Genomic DNA, 22,190 nt, shown 5'->3' with positions numbered 1-22,190 from the left:
GTCTTTCCTTGTTAGAGGTGTATGACCATAAGACAATGTTCATATAACATCGGTGTTGCCTTGTTAGAGGTGTATGACCATAGATAGTGTTCATTTAACATTGGTCTTGCGTTGATAGAGATGTATGACCATAGATAGTGTTCATATAACATTGGTCTTGCCTTGCTAGAGGTGTATGACCTTAGATAGTGTTCTTATAACATTGGTCTTGCGTTGTTAGAGGTGTATGACCATAGATAGTGTTCATATAACAATGGTCTTGCCTTGTTAGAGGTGTATGACCATAGATAGTGTTCATATAACATTGGTCTTGCCTTGTTAGAGGTGTATGACCATAAGACAATGTTCATATAACATTGGTCTTGCCTTGCTAGAGGTGTATGACCTTAGATAGTGTTCTTATAACATTGGTCTTGCGTTGTTAGAGGTGTATAACCATAGATAGTGTTCATATAACATTGGTCTTGCCTTGTTAGAGGTGTATGACCATAGATAGTGTTCATATAACATTGGTGTTGCCTTGCTAGAGGTGTATAACCATATATAGTGTTCATAAAACATTGGTCTTGGGTTGGTAGAGGTGTATGACCATTGATAGTGTTCATATAACATCGGTCTTGCGTTGTTAGAGGTGTATGACCCTTAAACAATGTTCATATAGCATTGGTCTTGCGTTGTTAGAGGTGTATGACCCTTGGACAATGTTCATATAACAATGGTCTTTCCTTGTTAGAGGTGTATGACCCCTTGGACAATGTTCATTTAACATTGGTCTTGTCTTGTTAGAGGTGTATGACCATAGATAGTGTTCATATAACATCGGTGTTCCGTTGTTAGAGATGTATGACCCCTTGGACAATGTTCATTTAACATTGTTCTTGCCTTGTTAGAGGTGTATGACCATAGATAGTGTTCATTTAACATTGGTCTTGCGTTGATAGAGATGTATGACCATAGATAGTGTTCATATAACAATGGTCTTGCCTTGTTAAAGATGTATGACCATAGATAGTGTTCATATAACATTGGTCTTGCCTTGCTAGAGGTGTATGACCTTAGATAGTGTTCATATAACATTGGTCTTGCCTTGCTAGAGGTGTATGACCATAGATAGTGTTCATATAACATTGGTCTTGCCTTGTTAGAGGTGTATGACCATAAGACAATGTTCATATAACATTGGTCTTGCCTTGCTAGAGGTGTATGACCTTAGATAGTGTTCTTATAACATTGGTCTTGCGTTGTTAGAGGTGTATAACCATAGATAGTGTTCATATAACATTGGTCTTGCCTTGTTAGAGGTGTATGACCATAGATAGTGTTCATATAACATTGTTCTTCCCTAGCTAGAGGTGTATAACCATATATAGTGTTCATAAAACATTGGTCTTGCCTTGTTAGAGGTGTATAACCATAGATAGTGTTCATATAACATTGGTCTTGCCTTGCTAGAGGTGTATGACCATAGATAGTGTTCATATAACATTGGTCTTGCGTTGTTAGAGGTGTATAACCATAGATAGTGTTCATATAACATTGGTCTTGCCTTGCTAGAGGTGTATGACCATAGATAGTGTTCATATAACATTGGTCTTGCCTTGTTAGAGGTGTATAACCATAGATGGTGTCTATAGGAAGGGGTCATATCAGCAGATGATGTTATAAGTAAAGAAAGGATCATTAGAGACAATTTCCATGGTGTCTTTATGAAGGGGTCATATCAGCAGGTGATGTTATAAGTTTTGTGATGATTATTTATTTGGTCGTAGGTCACGAATCAACGAATAATAGATAATCACCATGACAGCTCGATTGAACAAACGAATTTCAGGATAAACTAGGAGAAAAACATGCTTCATGTAAAGTGTAGCACGGCATTTGTTTTAGTGGTGTATTCCTTCGAAGGTCTTGAAATTATATATTGAATGATTTTTAACTTTTTTTTATCATTCACGATGAACATGACAACCGGCGAATAACTATGTAACATTTACTTGAATCTGAAGTCTTCATTGTAAATGAACAGTATTTGGTTGATTTTTTTATGTATATGAACTGACATTATGTATTAACTAACAGACAATTTCTCTGGAATTAGTGATTCAACATATAAATTATTTTCTGTGCACTATGATATATAGATGCATATTTTGTTTTGTTTGGTACCAGAGTCAATGAACATATAGTCGTTGGACCATTTTCCTTTTATTTTTATAATTTAGCACCATTTTAAATCCACATTCTTTTCAATTTTAATTAATTTCAGGGCCGATTTTTCTGTTTTCTTAAAACCTCACGCAGGCCCTCATATACTAGAAATTATTCTGACACAAAATTAAATAATTTACCTAATTCAATGGTAAAGTGATTTGATCGGGTGATTCGTGAGTAACAGTTGGGTCCTCATTTATTCTACTCACTGTTTTCGCTTGCAATGGGGACACAATAAATCTGTTGACGATTCCCTTTTACCCTTACAACCTTGAATAACAGAAAACTACCGTAATAACTAAAGGGTTTTTCCAAGTAGAAGGGGGAAATCAATTCAAATGTTCCCATAACTTTAGTCTTGAATAATTCGTAAAGTGTATGAATCAATAACCGCGCCAACAAGACATAACAAGTTGCTATATTATTGTTTAGTAGCCAGTTTGCTGCAATAATCATTTAAAAGAAAATACAGTGAAGGAATATATTTGTTTTTTTGTTTTTTGTTGCCTCAACGTAAGCTACGCCCTTGTTTAGGAGTGCTGACTTCGTCACCTTCTTAAACAGGCAATACCCGAGTTCTGCCCTCATATTTAGATGGCAGTGGCTATTTGACCGGCACCGGCTAAATAGCAAATTTGCTATTTGACCGGCACCGGCAAAATAGCAAATTTGCTATTTAGCCGGCACTGAATAAAACTGTTTATTGATGTGATTAGCAGAGAATAAAACAGCTTAATAATAATAATAATAATTTTAAAATCATTTTATCACAATATGAAGCATTACAGTAGAAATATATACATTTTGTAGTACAATAAAAACAAATTTATTGAAGATGTTCATAAATAAATAATTTATAACTTTATAATATCAATTAAAAGCATGAAAACACATAGATTGTATTTACTAAATATATGTTTTTTAACAGATTTATAAATCTGTGGCCACATTACCAGATTTTGCTGAACACTTTCTGATTGCCTTAAATTCTTTGCGAACAGAACGAGACCTCAAGACAAGTGGTATATTTCAAAAGAGGACTCTGTTTCAGCATTCTCGAATTATTCACCTGAATTTAAATATCAAGAGTTGGTGACACCATATGCTTGGGCATATATCCTGAAACAGTTTTCGCTCAGGTCTGAAGTAAAACTGGAGCAGAAAGAGAGCAGTGATAGGGAAATTATATGGATAACTACAACAAACAGTCATATCAGTCTTCCAAAAAAGAGCACCCGAAAAGCAATTGTGGACCAATTCATGAGAAAAGTCCCAAAGAAATCGGATTTCTTTTATTAGATGGTTTGTCGGAAACGATTAGAAAATAACAACAATTTAATAACCTAGGAACAAGTTGAAGCAAGACCTGAACTTTTAACTGCCTCTTGTTTGGACTCAATTGTAAACATTGATTTAATTAAAAAGTATTGTCAAAACGATGCATGGGAAGCTACTAAGAGCGTATATAAAGAGAAATAAAAGAACCCTATGCAGATCCAAAGGAAGTCAGTGTAATGTGTAGTTCCTGTTTGGAGTGGCAACATTTATCTTGTGCTAAATTAAAACAACTTTCAAAGGCAAAGAACTGATTTTGTAACAATTGCAAATGTTAAATCATGTGTCCTTTTGAAATTAATAGGAAACTAATTTTTAATATTGTCTTTTTTAAGATGTACGTAGTTTTACATAACACTATTTTTGATAGCATGTCAGGATATTTAAACCATAGATTTTACACAGATTTGGACATCAACTTTCTATCAATATTTTTTAAAAGAATATATTTAAAAATGTATACACAAATGTGTTTTCATGCCTTTAATTAATATTATAAAGTTATAAATTATTTATTTATGAACATCCTCAATAATTTTTTTTATAGTATAATAATTTTATTTGCAAAAATACACCCATATGGGTCAAGCAAACACAAATACAACATTTAATACAGACAGTGAAGAATTACAAATATAAACATAAAAAAAAAACCAAACATAGTTATAAATGGTAATTAATGTAGCCTTTGATGGACATGGACCTCATTTTCGCAATTCTAATGATTGCTTTATAAAGTCACCAATTTCTGTCAAAAGCTCAGATTTAGGATTTAAAAGTTGTTTTAGCTTTAAAAGTGGTTGATAATTTGTAAAATCAGGATTTAAATTATTAATCTTTAAAAATTAGCAATCTCTTAAAGTTGAGTTTAGTTTGCAGTATAGTAAAAAATGGTATTCATCATCAATTTTATTACAAAGTTTACATAACCTTTGATCTCTGGGTACATTTTTATATCTTCCCATTTCAACTTCTAGGTTGTGGTCACTAACCCTTAATTTAGAAATTAATTGTCTGGTTTTAAAATTTGATTCTTTTAATAAATAATTTTCAATTTTTATCTCAGTTTTTAATTGACTATATAGAAATAATTTCGAACTGTCTGTTATAGAAGAAAGTTTATTCAAAACTTTTTTTGTATAAAATTCATGTGATACCTGTTTAAACTTCATCTTTAAGGAATATTTAATTCTATTGTATGGTTTATCACAAGTTTCAAAATCTTTAGCATTTAATCCAGTCTCTTTAAAAATATTTAGAGCAAATGTATACCAACTATGAAAACCATCATTATGCAGGGACTTATTTAATTCATAGGCTTCTTTTAACAGAGGATTAATATCATTGGTATGAAATCTACAGAAATATAGCATAACTTGTGGTTTAATAAATGAAGCCATAGAAAATCTGCCCAGTTCTGTTTTGGCTGAAATATTACATGCAGTTTTTCTAAGTCCTAGGACAGATTTACAGTATTTATTATGAATCATTTCATAGCAAAATTTATCTTCTAACGACAAAGTATCACAAACAGAACCATGTTGTTCTGAACGTTTCAAAGATTTAAACATGGATAAATAATCTTCCATAAACCATACCTCACTATTATATAATAAAACAGGTCTTATTAAGACATCAAAAAGTTTGCATGATAAATTAACAGGGATGGATTGAAAGTTAGAAAATCTACTTTTTAAAGCAAATAGGACCTTCAATCCCTTTTTTGATAACTCTTGGATAGCATTTTTAAAATTACCCTTATAGTTAATAATGTTTCCTAAAAAAATGTATTCTTTAGTCTCATTTAATTGGATGTTTTTATAGCATACCACAGGGGTGGGAGAAAATTTATTCTGAAACGTCATAACTTTAGTTTTTTTAGTATTAACTGTTAATTGCCAGTCATAGCAGTACTTCTCTAGTTTATTTATTGCATTCTGCAGTCCTATATGTGAACTTGACATTATAACCAAATCGTCTGCAAAACTCAAGCTGGACAATTCAGATTTTTGAAGGACTAAAGGTTTACAAGTATTGTCAAAAATCTGATGTATATCATTAATAAAACAATTAAAAATAGTAGGGCTTAAACTATCCCCTTGCTTAACACCTCTTTCCAATATGAAGGATTTAGAAATTTTATTATCAATTTTAATAGAAGATTCTGTTAAGTTATACATATCACTAATTACCTCATAAAATTTTTTCCCTAGCCCATTTTTTATGAGTTTGTATCGTAACCCATTATGCCACAAAGTGTCAAATGCTCTGCGTAAATCAACAAAGCAGGCAAATATCTTTTCTTTCTTTTTATTAACATATTTTGAAATTAAAGATTTTAATATAAACAAACTATCTGTGGTTCTATGATTGACTCTAAATCCAAACTGTTGATTTGCAAAAATGTTTTCATAATGTAATGTTAGTCTATTATTTAATGCAGAGCTAAAGAGTTTTGCAATACAATTTTGGAGAGATATACCCCTATAATTATTAAGATCAGTACAGTCTCCAGATTTAAAAATTAATATTGTGTATGACTTTCTCCATTGAATCGGACATTTACCTGTTTCTAAAATTAGATTAAAAAGTTTAGTTATGGATTTACATGTAACATAACTGCTATATTTAATGACTTCATTTGCAATTCTATCTGGTCCTGCACTTTTCCCCATTTTTAATTTGTTTATACACTTTTTAACTTCTGTTATAGTGAAAGGTGCATCTGCCAATACATTTTCCTTTAAAATATTTTTATAATCTTTAACATATGCATCTATTTTATCCATAAAAGGTACATTTATAGTACTCGGTGTATTTTTAATTAATGCTTGATATTATGATAAAATGATTTTAAATTATTTTTAAGCTTTTTTATTCCCTGCTAATCATATCAATGAACAGTTTTATTCAGTGTTGGCTAAATAGCAAATTTGCTATTTTGCCGGTGCCGGTCAAATAGCAAATTTGCTATTAAGCCGGTGCCGGTCAAATAGCCACTGCCTATTTAGATACTCTACGGTATTTAGCCTCATTTTTTTATATTACGGAATTTCAATTTTGATCCTAACACGGCCAATCAATGAATAGTGCCGTCTCTGTATTATTCTTATTTAGTTTACATTCTGTTTATCTTATTTAATGAACATACATCTAAATTTCAACCGAAAGGGAGAGATAGAGAGCTTGATCGAGTAGGTCAAACAACTGGTTTATTTGTAATTACGAGCAAAGGAAGTAGAAAACGGTAACCAGTCCGTTTCCTATTGGAAAATGATGCATGGCGGTCTAGATTGGTGAGAAGGATTTTGGGTAAGTTTTCCCAGTGTTCAGCAGTAGTAGAGGCTGTTGGGATATTTTTACTTAAGTACACAGTGTAATGCTGATACCAGATACAGAGTTTAATTTTAATAAAACAAATAACAATTTTACACTGTTGTCGTTATATAAGTAATAAAAACAAAACAAAATGGTGGACACAGAATACGTTTAATTCTTGGCACATCGTTCTATCTGCAATGTGTCCAGCAATTCTTAACAAGTACTACTAGGCCCTTAGTCCAAATAATTATGACGTCTGGCAAGGCTATTTTAATTTTTTTCTGGGACGCCTTCCTAGGAAGGCATCCCAGAAAAAAAATAAAAATAGCCTTGCCAAACGTCATAATTATTTGGACTACTAGGCCCTTAGTTAATATTTTTCATTTAGTAGTCGAAAGACTCGACATATAATGATCACACCAACATTGTCATATTGGATGGAAATTATTTTCCAATTTTCTTATTGCATGTATGACTGAGTTTTGTATCCTGTATAAAAGCTGTCAGTGATTCTCTATATAATCAGAGACATATATACATATGTGTATATATGTCTCTGATATAATCTATTAAGCAATAAATCCGCCACTAAAAATCTCTACAAGACAAAAATTTGCAACTAAGATTTGTCTTTCAAAACTGGTGTAAGATAATACAATTTTGTAATTGACAAGTTGAATAATTCAATGTAAAAAAAGTAAAACCAATAAGCAAATATAGATATGGCACAAAATTGGGGAAACCAGAGACATATAATACATATTTCTGGGGAAACCTTAATACAGAAATTTATAATTACCAAAAGCCTTGAAAGGTCTCACAAAGCAGGAATGAAAGAAACGAGCGTTTCCATTTTTTTCACTATTTGCTATATCATGTACAAATACAAATATTTTATTGGCACAAACTCAATTACAATAATTGGCAACGGCCCAAGTATACAAATAGTAATAATGCAGCAATTAAACAATACTACATAGCATATCATTGGACACATTTCGAACAATGAAATGTGCAGTTATATATATATCAATATATATATAGGTTAATTTGTAAGAATAGACTACTGACATAAGTATGCTTCAAATTGTTCATATTACTCATTTATAAGTGTTTTTCTACACCTGCTATTAAGAAGTAGTTTGATATATTCATCCTATATAGGTGATGTCCTGTGAATAAATATAAATTCAACTGTTGGAAGCATAGGTATATTCCATCGTACTTGAAATACAGGAATCAGGATACAACATTTATACACTTAAATCTGCCTCATTATCATGATTTGCACTTGTTGACAATTTTGTTAATAGTTGTACATTTAATTTCTTGCTATACCTGTACCCACCAAATCCACAATGATTGATATCCAAAAATAATCTTTCTAATTTTAATGCCAAATTAGATTTTTATCAAATTTTACTTTCCAAGAAACATGGAAAATGATAGTGCGAGTGGGGCATCCGTGTACTTTGGACACATTCTTGTTTAAGAATGCATTTTAGTAAAAGGATATCCCTGGTGGTTGTTTTAACTACAAATAAGTGTTGGAAATCTGTCTGAAATTTAATTTTTCATAATTCATTACCATTTATTAGATTTTTTCAACATGTCAAGGTAAAGAATCTCAAATTTAATAAAACTTATTAAGCATCTATTCTTCGTTTTGTGGTTTAAAGTATCTTGAATAATGTCGATGCTGAACAAATATATTTTACAGATATAAACAATACCAAATATTAACATTAGTCAAATACGAACTGATAACCCCATCATGATCAAATTATCCTTCATTATACATGTTATATGAGTTTTAAGAAAATCAAACAAAAACTGACAAAAGGTCTATTTTTGGCAGAGTTATCTCCCTTTCCAATGTAAAAATGCTGATTTTGAGGTTTCCTCAAGTTAGATTTTATGGGACTTTTTTTCTCTGTATATTTGGGGCTATAAAGTGCTATAGATTAGAACTAACATATTTTCTGTTGCAATTGGTTTATGGGTCACACTTAGTTTGACTGGACTAACATGGTTCATAGCTAGCTTAATAAAATTAACGGTACCAATTTTCTTGCACCAGATGCTCATTTTGACAATACATGTCTCTTCAGTGATGCTCGTGGCCAAAATATTTGATATCCAAAGCTGTCACTTGCATGACAATCTCGTAGAATATTCAATTATCATGATTATATTGACAACAATATGTGAGCATTGGAATGATCCTGTAGAAAATTTTACAAATAATAGCCGTTGTAAGTTGGTTGACCTTTCACATGTTTAAAGTATATGGAATATCTCCTTCACACTGATGACTGATATATATTTTAATTGTCTTAACCACTAGCCTGTTCTCTTTTCCCTGAACGTGATCACTGCCAAACACATAAGGTTGCAGGTCCGATTTGTCCATGTTGAAGTGGCCTTGTAATAATGGTTTGATTGCTGTTTCAGGCCACTTTCAGCATTTTGTGATATTTGTAGCAGTCAATTTTTATTGGTGGAAGAAGCTGGAGTGCCTGGAGAAAAGCAAGAAACTGACAATCCTGGTCAATTAAGATTGGAGTTGAACATATTGAATGCACTGGCCTAATGATGAATACAAACTAGTGATACAGTAGTTGACTTCTTATACTATATATTCACAAAGGTCCTCAATTATGGTTTGACACTGATAAGCCTACTCATTTAATGATGATAATTTGGTGCTAGTACACCATGTCCACAATTTTTATAGTGTAAGTGTTCCTTAGTAGATATCACTCAGCGTATGTATTTTTGAAATTTTTATATTCAGCGTATGTATTTTTGAAATTTTTATTGTGTTAATTTTTCTTTTCTTTTAAGTGTTTATATGGCCTTGGCCTCCTATTAAAACTAAAACTCAAAAAGTTGAAAAATCTGCAATTTCAACAACACATGTGGACACAAAAATGGTGGTAGTCTCACATATCAAAAATCAGCTCAAAATCTGAAGGTGTATACAAAAAAGTTGCGGGACCATAAAAAAGCAATTGTACTGCTTTCCTGATGTTTACTTAAGTTATTGAATTATTTAGAGAGAGAAGCTCATCTATATAGAGAAAGTAAAGTTAAAGGATACTGCTTACTTCTTTTCTTTCCGTCTCAGAAGTTCCTTTGTGAAGTCAGCCTCATGAGAATAAAGGAACAAGTAGGCAAGAAGATGAGCACACTTTGTTCTTATTGGAATGCCAATAGATTGTTAAAAAACATTAAGAGAATATTTTATTTGAATCCAGAGTTAATTTTTACAAAGTAGGATGTATCCCTCCTTAAGACAAGATACTTATGTCCATGTTCAATGATGTTGGCCTTTCTTTTTTATTGAACAAAGCAATACCAATTCTTTCAATTTGTCTTTTAGTTTGGAATAGGGAATACTTGTTTAAAGTGTATAAAAATCAAATGTTTTTAAACTATTGCAAGATGAAAGAGTCTTAGGTTGTATGGACATGGTGTCATTTGGAATTTTACAGACGCCATCACGAGTTGGTTGACCTTTATGGAATAACCGTTTCACAATTGATATCAGATATGTTCCTTGGGTTGTAACTACAATCCCCTTCCCTTTCAATTCAAGACAAGACAATTTATTACAACTTAGGCACACATATGGTGCTACAAGAGGATAACATGAATATGACCTACCGAATTAGACTATTTACCGGATTTGTTATAACATAAGCAACACGATGGGTGCCACATGTGGAGCAGGATCTGCTTACCCTTCCGAAGCACCTGAGATCACCCCTAGTTTTTGGTGGGGTTCGTGTTGCTTATTCTCTAGTTTTCTATGTTGTGTGATGTGTTCTATTGTTTGTCTTCTTTAATTTTTAGCCAGGCATTGTCAGTCTATTTTTGATTTATGAGTTTGACTGTCCCTCTGTTATCTTTCGTCCCTCTTTTGGAACTTAATTTGTCCTCCTGGTTTTTCCTTTACAATACTTATAGTCTGTATGTGCTGCTTGTTAATACTTATAGTCTATCTGTATGTGCTGCTTGTTAATACTTATAGTATATCTGTATGTGCTGCTTGTTAATACTTATAGTCTATCTGTATGTGCTGCTTGTTAATACTTATAGTCTATCTGTATGTGCTGCTTGTTAATACTTATAGTCTATCTGTATGTGCTGCTTGTTAATACTTATAGTCTATCTGTATGTGCTGCTTGTTAATACTTATAGTCTATCTGTATGTGCTGCTTGTTAATACTTATAGTCTATCTGTATGTGCTGCTTGTTAAACTACCAGAAGATTTATTGTCTGTCATGACACAAGTTAATTACTTCATCATAAAATTACTTTTCTACACAGTTTTCCATCTTTAAACTTTAGTTTTGACAACTAAACTGAAATGTTTTGGTCATATATTTTTATCATACAAAGTACTCCCATGTTGAAAGTTTATACATTTAGGCTAAGTACCTAATACACTATTTGTTTAAAGGGAAACGATTTGATATGAACATCAAATAGGCCATGGTAGAAAAATGATTTGTACAACTTATCTTTTTTTCAGTAAAAATTGCACTAGTAAATACTTGTACAATTGTATTTGTACAAGTAATTTTAAACCTGTATGATGGCTTTATACAAGTAATTACTTGTATAAATTGCTTGTACAAGTAATAACCTGTACAAAATAATAACATGTACACGATCTATATACAATATCTGTCCAAATAGTCATTTTCTGTCCTTGAAGAACTTCACACATTTGAAACTAATATCAATGAATATATCATGACAGTTTACAATAAAAACTCTTCTTAACTGGGCAACTAAAGGCTTGGCATATGGTATCAAACCATTTATTTTACCCTTGCAACAACTCTTTGAGAAGTCCATAGCTAGGCAACATTTCTTTCCTGTGCCTTATTTTATAGTGGCAGTCAAAATGGTAAACCATTGTCATTCTTTCTGTCATCCACCCATCATAAAAACACTTGACAAACCTTTAATTATTGGATGACACTTGCATGGAATATTTGAAATAGTAGAATTAAGAAATCTTCCTTTTAATTTTGAAATTTGTCATTTCAGAGATTAGGAACTGATTAATCATCAGAGTTTAAGCAATTTTAACATTCAACAACAGTGTTGAACACTAGATGAGTATGCTTGGATTGGTTTACTTTAAACTGTTCTTTAAAAATTAAAAGTTTTATGATTTAGTTTCAACATATATATTTATAGTGGATTGGGAAACAAGTTTTGCAACTTATAATAATCCCTTTCCACTTTGCGGGTGCAAGTGCTGCCTTGTAGAGGTATTAGCCTACTCTTTTTTCAAAATCTACAAGGGTTTCTGATTTGTCCCTTGGGAGTTATTTAATTTATTATCATGATTATTTTGTATACATGTCAAATATAAACTGAATAGATATAAGAAAATGTGGTATGAGTGCCAATGAGACAACTCTCCATCCAATTTTAACTCACACTTTGAGAAAAACCATTATAGGTCAAAGTACAGTCTGAAGTATGCCTAGATTTATTTGCTTAAGACCTTACACTTTTTTGGGGAGCTTTTGGAAAAGTAAAGCTGCTCTTCAGTGTAAAAAAAAAATCTCCAATGGTAACAAACACTGTTATATTTGTTCCAGTAAAAATAATATAAGATCAGAGTATTTTCCATTTTGAAACACATCATTATTATGAAGTAACTTCTAATTTTCATGACAAAAAGATTTTGACAGTACACCATTTTATTCTTGCAACAATTTCAATATGTACAGGATCGATGTGCTTGACATAGTGTTTTGTAGAAGACTTTGATCATGATGGTGACTTTAACCATGTAAACATGATTAAATGTCTTTTGATTGTTTATGACATTTGGTTCCTGTGCACATATCTCACATACTTATCTATTTATTCTATAAAGATATAAAAATATACTACAACTGACTTTTAATGAAACATTTACCATGCATGAAATGTTTTACATTTGCATAATTGATTTCAATTCAGGGAAGATAATTTAACTCGATAAATCTGTGTCTGGACCAAAGCAAAACACCCATTTTAACAGAGTTTATTTTGAAAACTGTACATAACAACATATAAATCAGTTTTCTTTTTACACGACCGCAAAAATTGAAATTTATTTGGTCGTATATTGGTATCACCTTGGCGTCGTCATCGTTGTGGTCCAAAGGGTCCAAAATTAAACTAAGCTTGATTTGAACAAAAATTGTATTCTTGTGGTTCTTTGATATGATGATTCTCAACATGTACTTATTTTTTTTTTATTATGGGCCCAGTTTTTAAGTTGGTCCAAATCGGGGTCAAAAATTAAACTTTTTTTTTGTTTGATTTCAACAAAAATTGAATGTATAGGGTTCTTTGATATGAAGAATCTAACCATGTATTTAGATTTATGATAGTTGGACCCAGATATCAATTTGGTCCACAGTGAGGTGTAAAGGGTCCAAAATTGAACTTTATTTGATTTCATCAAGAATTGATATGCTGAATCTTACCATGTATTTAGATTTTTGGATATTGGAATACCACAAAGGGATGGTAAGAATTGTCTTTGGGAGTTATGGTTCAAACTGTTTAGAAATAAGGTGCAAAAACGGGGGGAAAAGGGTTTCCAGGTAAATGGCCAATTACTTAAGTACAAAAGATGATTTAAAAGCAGTGTAAGGTTAAATGTGTATGGTGTCCATAAAATTTACGGAGTGTCAATTTTAATCTGTCCTCCTCATAACTTTGTTGGAGCAGTTTTTGCGTAAGGAGCACACTCCTGTATATGAAGTACATTTGTAATAATTGAAACTCATAATATTTGAATATCACACCTAAACTGCTTTTAAATTATGTAGATTGGAAATTTGCCAAAAACTTAATTATTAATAAATTCCATTGGAAATTTGCCAATAACTGAAGTTTTATGAACTTCATTGGAAATTTGCCAATATAAAATGTTAAATTGGAGTTATCTTTCTTTGTCCAGAATGGTTGTTCAATTTTTCTCATTTCAGATTTCAGAAATTAAAAAGAAAATTTCTTCAAATATTTTTTGTTTTTTTGAGAGTATAAGTATTCAACAGCATATTGAATTGCTCAAAAGCAAGTTCATGAGACCAAATTCATTTTGTGTCAGAAACCTATGCTGTGTCAACCTTTTAATCACAATCCAAATTCAGAGCTATATCCAGCTTGAATGTTGTGTCCATACTAGTCCCAACCATTCAGGGTTTGACCTCAGCGGTCGTATAAAGTTTCGCCCTGAAGAGCATCTGGTTATTTCATTAAAGAGTTTGACATGACTAATGTAATATCCAGTATAGGTTTTTATCTTATTCACCAACACCTTAAAAAGTTTAAGCAGTAGTAGGTTTACAAATGTAAATGTAGTGATCACAGTGTATTTGATTAAAACATACCACCCATCAACTAAAAGAAATCATGCTTATTCAAGACAAAATCACAGCACTAAAAGAATTATTGGAAACAAGCTTGCACACTCTTGCACATCCAGATTATCTTTCTATCAGCTTGTAACTTTTTAAAATGCTAAAATCTGATATATTTTTTCTTTCTCAGAAAATACCAAGAAAAAAGATTAAATGGAGAGCAACACAATAACTATACCTTCATCAATTCCTGACCAGTTAACTGTGGATGATGAAGTGACTCCAATAACTGACTGTTCAGAGGAGGATTCTAATCCACCATTACAGACATCTGACCAACTTACTACAGATGGCTTGGCAGATAACTCAGTTGTTAATAGCTTTGTTGGAAGTACTGTTTTGCAGGCAGGCAGCCTAGATGGAAGTGTGGTCATTGATGCAGGCAATCTCGATGGAGGTACTGTCATTGATGCAAGCAGCTTGGTAGTAAGTTCTGTCATAGATGCTGGTAGTCTTGAGGAAAATACTGTCATTGATGCAGGCAGCTTGGTAGTAAGTTCTGTCATAGATGGTAGTTTGACAGGGAGTACAGTGATTGCTGCCAGCAGTTTAGCTGGAACAACAGTTGTAAATGAAGGAACATTGCCAGTGAGTTTTGAGGTTATTTACTCTCTTGCATCCTAATATATCCATTATTTTATTACAAGGCTCAGAGGGGGATTTAGGGGGGGCAGGGGGCCCGGGCCCCCCTTTTTGGGAAAAATTTTGGTTGCTTATATAGGGAATCACTGAAGCGTGACTGGAGCGGGCCCCCTCTTAGGTCAGTCAGTGGGCCCCCACTTATGAAAATTCCTGGATCCGCCACTGAGGCTGCATAGTAGATATATACATGTACAAATAGTAAAATAGAAATGCTCACGTCCCATTACACATTTAAAGGTTGTCTTGGTGGAAATTATACCACATTTTTATACAACTGGTTTTGCATCAAATAATGCTATCATGTTGTCTGTGTCATCATTGTTGTCTGCATCATCCTCTGAAGACACATTTAGTTTCTGGACAATAACTATCAATTCCCAACAGCAAAGTGTATTGCACAAAAGCAACAATTTTAAAATTCAAATCATATAACAAATTCTTAGTTCTTGGACTACAGTTATTCTGTATCAGAAACTTTTAGATATGTATCAAATATTTAATAACAATCCAAATTCAGACACAGTCTGCACGGCTAGCCACTAGTCCGATGCCCCAGACTATTAAAATTTCAATCGGACTAATAAGTTTATTCAAAACTTTGTATGAACCTATAAGAATAATGTTAGAATATTGGTCTTCAGACTAGTAGTTGAAAAAGTTTTTGGTGCAGACCTGTATCAAGCATGATCATTATGTCCATTTTTTAACCAACTGTTCAGTGTTGGACCTCTGGGGTCGTATCCAGCTGTGCTCAGCAGAGCAATTTATTATTTCTGTGCTACTATGATACTGATTTTTGTACACGTCATCATCATGATCATATGAAAGATGTGATTCTCATGAGGGAGTTATATGTTGCAAACTTACTTTTAGTATAATTAGTATTTGTTAATGACAATGTATTGTGTCAACACTTGGAGAGTTAGAAGAAAAGACCATATAGTAGCCAAAAAAGCGACTAGTGGACAGGTTTGCTTTAATGGCCTTCATCTTGTATGTTTGAGATCAAACGTTGAAAATCAAAATATAAATGTAGCTGTAAAGCTAGGTCATACAATAATGAGTTCCCTGTATACTTTATTTCAGTCAGATCATTCTAATCACCTTGATATTACCAATGCCAAGGTCACTAGTATGGAACATATCCAAAATGTAATGAGTTTCCCTACTTCTTTGGACACTCCATCTACTGTTGTTGATATAAGTCATATTGTACAGCAACTAAACACTTCTGTTACCCCCCCAGCCATTATAACTGGAGATGGATCTCAGACGGTACAGGCTGTTACTCTGTCAGATGGAACTACAGCCTTTATACAGCATCCAAAAGGTCAGTCAAATCTCAGTACTTTCAAACCTTAGATGAGAGTTATTATGTAAACTAGGTGCATACATTTGTACTGTATTGAGTACTTTTACTTGATCAAAAGGACTTAGTAGATACATTTGAAAAATGTTAAATACCAATATAAACTGTTCACAACAAATGATATGCAGAACCCTATATAAAGTATGTTGAAAAACTCACAAATGAAAAGCTTTCTTATAAGTAACTGGAAGACTTGTGAAGCTACTTTTTTGCAACTATTACATGTAGTATAAATTGACATTTGTGCAACTGTATTACATGTAGTATAAATTGACATTTGTGCAACTGTATTACATGTAGTATAAATTGACATTTGTGCAACTGTATTACATGTAGTATAAATAGACTTTTGTGCAACTGTATTACATGTAGTATAAATAGACATTTGTGCAACTGTATTACATGTAGTATAAATAGACATTTGTGCAACTGTATTACATGTAGTATAAATAGACTTTTGTGCAACTGTATTACATGTAGTATAAATAGACTTTTGTGCAACTGTATTACATGTAGTATAAATTGACATTTGTGCAACTGTATTACATGTAGTATAAATAGACTTTTGTGCAACTGTATTACATGTAGTATAAATAGACTTTTGTGCAACTGTATTACTTGTAGTATAAATAGACTTTTGTGCAACTGTATTACATGTAGTATAAATAGACTTTTTTATTTACCAGGTGGCAAGTTTTTGGAAGGACAGACTATTACATTAGAGGATGGTACGACAGCAGTTGTTCAAGGTATTACCTGTTGCTATGGAAAGCTTAATATACCATATAGCGGGTTTAAAATTTCACAATTTTAATTGAATAAGGTTTACAAATTATTTTGGCGGTTATTATTTTAGTGGATTCAAAACTTTTCTCAATACCTTTACCTCTGCCTTTTTAAATTGGCGTCATTTTTTTGGCTGATTGTGTTCTATCTGCGAAAATAAGCGAAAAATTTACACCCCAGGTGTTAAAATAGCCTGCTATACAGTATTTAACACAGGGCTAATTTTTGTTGAGCCTGCAACTTTTGATGCAGAAAGCTCGACATAGGGAAAGTGATCTGGCGGCAGCTACGACGGCTACAGCGGCGGTGTTAACTTACTTCTTAAAAGCTTTATGTTTTAGAGGGTGGAAGAAGTGGATTTTCTTCATACTTTGTATATAGATGCCTCATGATGCGAAGTTTCCGCCAGTCACATGTTCAATGTCCTTGACCTCATTTTCATGGTTCAGTGACCACTTGAAAAAAAAGTTCAGATTTTTTGTAATGTTGAATTCTCTCTTACTATAAGTAATAGGATAACTATATTTGATATGTGCGTACCTTGCAAGGTCCTCATGTCTATCAGACAGTTTTCAATTGACCTCGACCTCATTTCATGGATCAGTGAACAAGGTTAAGTTTTGGTGGTCAAGTCCATATCTCAGATACTATAAGCAATAGGGCTAGTATATTGGGTGTATGGAAGAACTGTAAGGTGTACATGTCCAACTGGCAGGTGTCATCTGACCTTGACCTCATTTTCATGGTTCAGTGGTTATAGTTCAGTTTTTGTGTTTTGGTCTGTTTTTCTCATACTATATGCAATAGGTCTACTATATTTGTTGTATGGAATGATTGTAAGGTGTACATGTCTAGCGGGGAGATGTCATGTGACCTTGACCTCATTTTCATGGTTCAGTGGTCAAAGTTAAGTTTTTGAGTTTTGGTCTTTTTATCTAATACTATAGGCCATAGGTCAACTATATTTGGTGTATGGAAATATTTTATGATCTTTATGTCAGTCCCACAGGTTTTATTTGACAGTGACCTTATTTTCACGGTTCATTGCACAGTGTTCAGTTTTTGTGTTTTGGTCTATTTTTCTTCAACTATAAGTAATAGGTCAACTATATATGTTGTATAGAAGCATTGTTAGCTGTACATGTCTGCCTGGCATGGTTCATCTGACCTTGACCTCATTTCCAAGGTTCATAGGTCTTTGTTTAGTTATCTTAATTAATGTTAAGTTTATGTGACAGTTGTAATAAAGCTTTATACTTAGGACTATCAACATAATATCAATGATTAGTACAGAAGGAGAGACATTTCAGCGTGTGCACTCTTGTTAATATAACTTTACTTTCAATTGCCAACGATGTAATATCCAAATAAGATCCTAACCCCTTTTTCATAACTTGTACTATAGTAAATATTGAGTTTTTACCTTCATCTGTGCTAAATATAAAAAATGATTGATATTGAAATTTAAGCTTTATTCTGTAATACATTAATACACAAGAAGCAGTTATAAGTAAAAATGCAATGACTATGAAATAATTGTAATAGTCAAATCCACACATATGCATAAATTTTAACAACAGTATTAAAAAAAAAATTGGTGAAACCTAGTTTAAATGGTTTCAAACCTTCTTTCTCCCCCTTTTATTGTATATTTCAATAACACCATGGACTTTCAAATAGCAATTCCCAGTAAATTATAGCACCATAGTTACGATATTTTAAATGCTAAATTCAGAAAACACAGTGGTTGGCAACCTATATTGTCTATGGTGCATTGGGGGAGAACACTCATCATTTGTGGTTCTGTGGGTTTTGTTTACAAGACTTGGTACAATATTTTTCTTCACCAGCAACAGTTTTTAGATAATTTAGTCTGACTATATGTTACAGTTACTAACTTAACAGTTCACCCATCATCTATGGCAACTGATGCAGATACAATTTTACATGAGAATACATCCACATTGGAGAACTCTGTGCAGGGAGACCACTCTATCCAGCTTGAGGATGGAACAACAGCATACATTCAAAATACAGTCAAAGGTAAACTAAGATAAACTATGATAGATGTATTCATAGTTATTTGAAAGATGTCGGCATTAACGAGGTAATGTATCCTATTAATGCAATGAAAAACTGATTAAAAACACACAACTTTTAAAATAAAAATAAACAGGCCAATAGTCACCCATAAAACAGTACCCTACATGAAACTTCATACAAATAAAAACCTGAGACTGACCAAAGGTGCTCTGTTTAGTTAAATAGTTTTTTTAATCAACAATTTTTTGATCTTTTGTAGGACTTTCATTTTAAATGAAAATCAGGAATATAAGAAATATTTTAGACTTTTGCATAAATGTTCCCTAGACTTTTTTAAAGTGGAAAAAACTGAAAATATTATTTACTTAATTAGATTGATTGATTGGTGTTAAACACCACTTAAAATTTCAGCACTATTGTGCTATTTTGTAACAGTCAATTTTTTATTAGTGGAGGAAGCTGGAGTGCCCCGAGAAAACCATCAACCTAAGGAAAAATAATAATCCTAGTCCATGAAGATTGGCGTCTAGGGCACCTGCCACATCTTAACTCACAACTTCAGTAATACATTACAGTAGTTAGGCTGCTTAGAGCACTGGGGCACTAACCTTTATTTAGTTAGGCTGCTTAGAGCACTGGGGCACCAACCTTTATTTAGTTAGGCTGCTTAGAGCACTGGGACACCAACCTTTATGAAGAAGTTGTTGCAATGTGTACTTTTGAAACTCTTCTAATTTCTAAATCAGTCTAAAAACAGTTTTTTAAAGGTTTGAAGGTATTGTTCATTATAAATTCATTTGCCATGTTTAGTGCTAGGCCATGTAAGTTTGAATTATACGACTCTATTTATATTGTTTTATAGCAACCCTTCCATCTTTTATCTAGAATTGTCCTCCTTAAAACCATGCAAAGTTTCATACCTTGAAAGTTAATCAATCTACTAAAAGAAACTGTACCATCCTAAGAATTTAACCTGGTTGCTTTGTTTTTAGATGGCACTAACATACAAGCATTACAACTAGAAGATGGCACAACAGCTTATATTACACATCCATCAGCTATTTCATTGTTTGGAGAACATGCCCTTGATGCATCAGGAATCAACCTGGAACAATTCACCTCACAGGTAATATCAGAACTGTTACATTCTCTACAATCTGAATACAGGAGTGTATAAAATGAGCTTTATTACAGGAATATAACCCATGGAAACAAAAGGTTTGACTGCAAAACAACAAACTCATGAATAAAACAAATCTCTAAAGATTACCTTTCTTTAACTCTTTGAAAGCACACAATTTATAGATTGTTTATATAATTTACCAGTAATTCTGATGCTGGTTGACTGTTAGTCCCATATGGTATTATCTTCTCATTAGTTAGAAGTTTTGAACTGACATGATTTAAATAATATACACTTATTTTGAAATGCATCCCTTGCTTTCTTAAATTTATGTTTAGGTATTCCCAATGCAGGGAAATCAAGAAAAGCTTTCAAGATGCCTTAAAGTTCTATTTTATTTACATGTTTAACATGTTTATTTTTAATCTGTTTTTTTTTGTAAATTTGATTGAAAATGCCTAACAGACGCAATGACAGATAAATAGATAGAAATCCTTTACTTATCATAAATCAGGAAATGTTTCAAATATTTAAGAAATAATTCATGGGGGCTTGAATATATATCATGATTTTACCACGGGTTTGCCCTTTATGACAAAGATTTTACCCTGAGCGATAGCAAGAGGTAAAATATCGGCATAAAGGGACAACACGATATATTCATGCCCCCATGAAATATTTCGATTTCAATAGGACAAATTACAGCAATTGTTGTGGATAGAAGCACTCTAGGTGAAGCATTATTTGGTGATCCCATAACTAAATGCGCTATCAAATTGACATAAAAGAACGGAGCAAACAGAATAGTGACATGCTTAAATTATTTATAATATAATATTTAGATAGGTTTGGATGAATCTGAATGACAATCTACTTATATGTCTTATAAATATACAAATATGGCTTACAGAACACATTTGAGCATCGTAATTTTTACGTTTCCTTGTTAGTGATGATTTTCTGTTACACAAATGTGTATTTTTCCGTAAAATGCCTATACTCTGACATCATAGTTTTATGACGTTAAATAGCTCATACATAAAACACCATATGACGTGGGAGTACGATCGAAACAGTCCAAACAATATACATGTATTCATATTTTACCATGGGTGTGTATTCAAAGTGTTTGAAGGACTTCGTGTTAGAATTGTTCTTAATTTACATTTAAAATGCCTAAGTAAAGAGGTGAGCTAAACAGGAGAGCCACGTGGTAAAGCCAACAATTACTCAATATTAAGTAATTCTGCAACAAATTTACATCCCTTGAAGACTGAGATGAGAGAATTACAATTTATTTTATTTGGCCAGTTTTAATGTAATTAGTGCTATCATCTATTATTTTACTTCAGTATACAAAACTAATTATGACTGCAGTGTTTGTGAAAGTACCTTAAAATTCCTGATAGTAATAACTTAACCTTTTTTATAGGCAGATGGCGTGAAACAAGAGGGAAGTCTACAATCCTTACAGTTCAGTAAAGGACAGATATTACCAGGACACATTGTAAGTGCAGAGTTATTTCCCCTTTCTAAAGAATGGGAGAACATGAAGCTCGTTTTTATGTTTCATTGTAGAGAATTATTGTTCAGGTTTGTCTCCATAGTTGTCAACCTCTGGCAATGAGAAATCATCTATGATATGTTATGACATTCCAAAATGTTGGTATAAAATGTTATAACAGGTACCTGGGGTGTTGAAATTGGGGGTCAGGTACTTTGTTTTTGGTTGAGGAAATATATAACTGTTGAATTGGTTAAAGCTCAAATAGAGAATTGCTTTTCACCAGTTCTTCTGAAATATTAAATAAAAAAAGGGGGACGTGGGCCAAATTTTCTTTAAAAAAAATCTAAGTAACACAAGTTGTCATATCAAACTCAATGTTATTATCTGTCCTTGATTTTTTAGCT

The 22,190-nt window shown here is 32.4% G+C and overlaps 1 protein-coding gene across 4 annotated transcripts in view; it reads left to right on the top strand.

Annotated features, from left to right (window-relative positions):
• Positions 1-6,710: 6,710 nt before the first annotated feature.
• The window catches only part of LOC134683349 (zinc finger protein 76-like), a 34,156-nt gene continuing 18,676 nt past the window's right edge, over positions 6,711-22,190 (top strand). Inside the window, exons 1-7 of one of the 4 annotated variants that reach the window (XM_063542600.1) lie at positions 6,711-6,858; positions 14,447-14,916; positions 16,045-16,288; positions 17,014-17,076; positions 19,004-19,156; positions 20,149-20,282; positions 21,712-21,786. In XM_063542600.1, the coding sequence (XP_063398670.1) occupies positions 14,470-14,916; positions 16,045-16,288; positions 17,014-17,076; positions 19,004-19,156; positions 20,149-20,282; positions 21,712-21,786 (1,116 nt within the window). In that variant the 5' untranslated portion in view covers positions 6,711-6,858; positions 14,447-14,469. Of the gene's footprint in view, positions 6,859-9,288; positions 9,606-14,446; positions 14,917-16,044; positions 16,289-17,013; positions 17,077-19,003; positions 19,157-20,148; positions 20,283-21,711; positions 21,787-22,190 lie in introns of those variants that run through there. The other 3 variants (XM_063542598.1, XM_063542601.1, XM_063542599.1) reach the window with 3 other exon arrangements.

The sequence above is a fragment of the Mytilus trossulus genome, chromosome 9 (assembly GCF_036588685.1).
Source record: "Mytilus trossulus isolate FHL-02 chromosome 9, PNRI_Mtr1.1.1.hap1, whole genome shotgun sequence".
Lineage (NCBI taxonomy): Eukaryota > Metazoa > Mollusca > Bivalvia > Mytilida > Mytilidae > Mytilus > Mytilus trossulus.
Note: the sequence above shows the minus strand (reverse complement) of the source record. Positions and strands in the feature narration are given on the sequence as shown.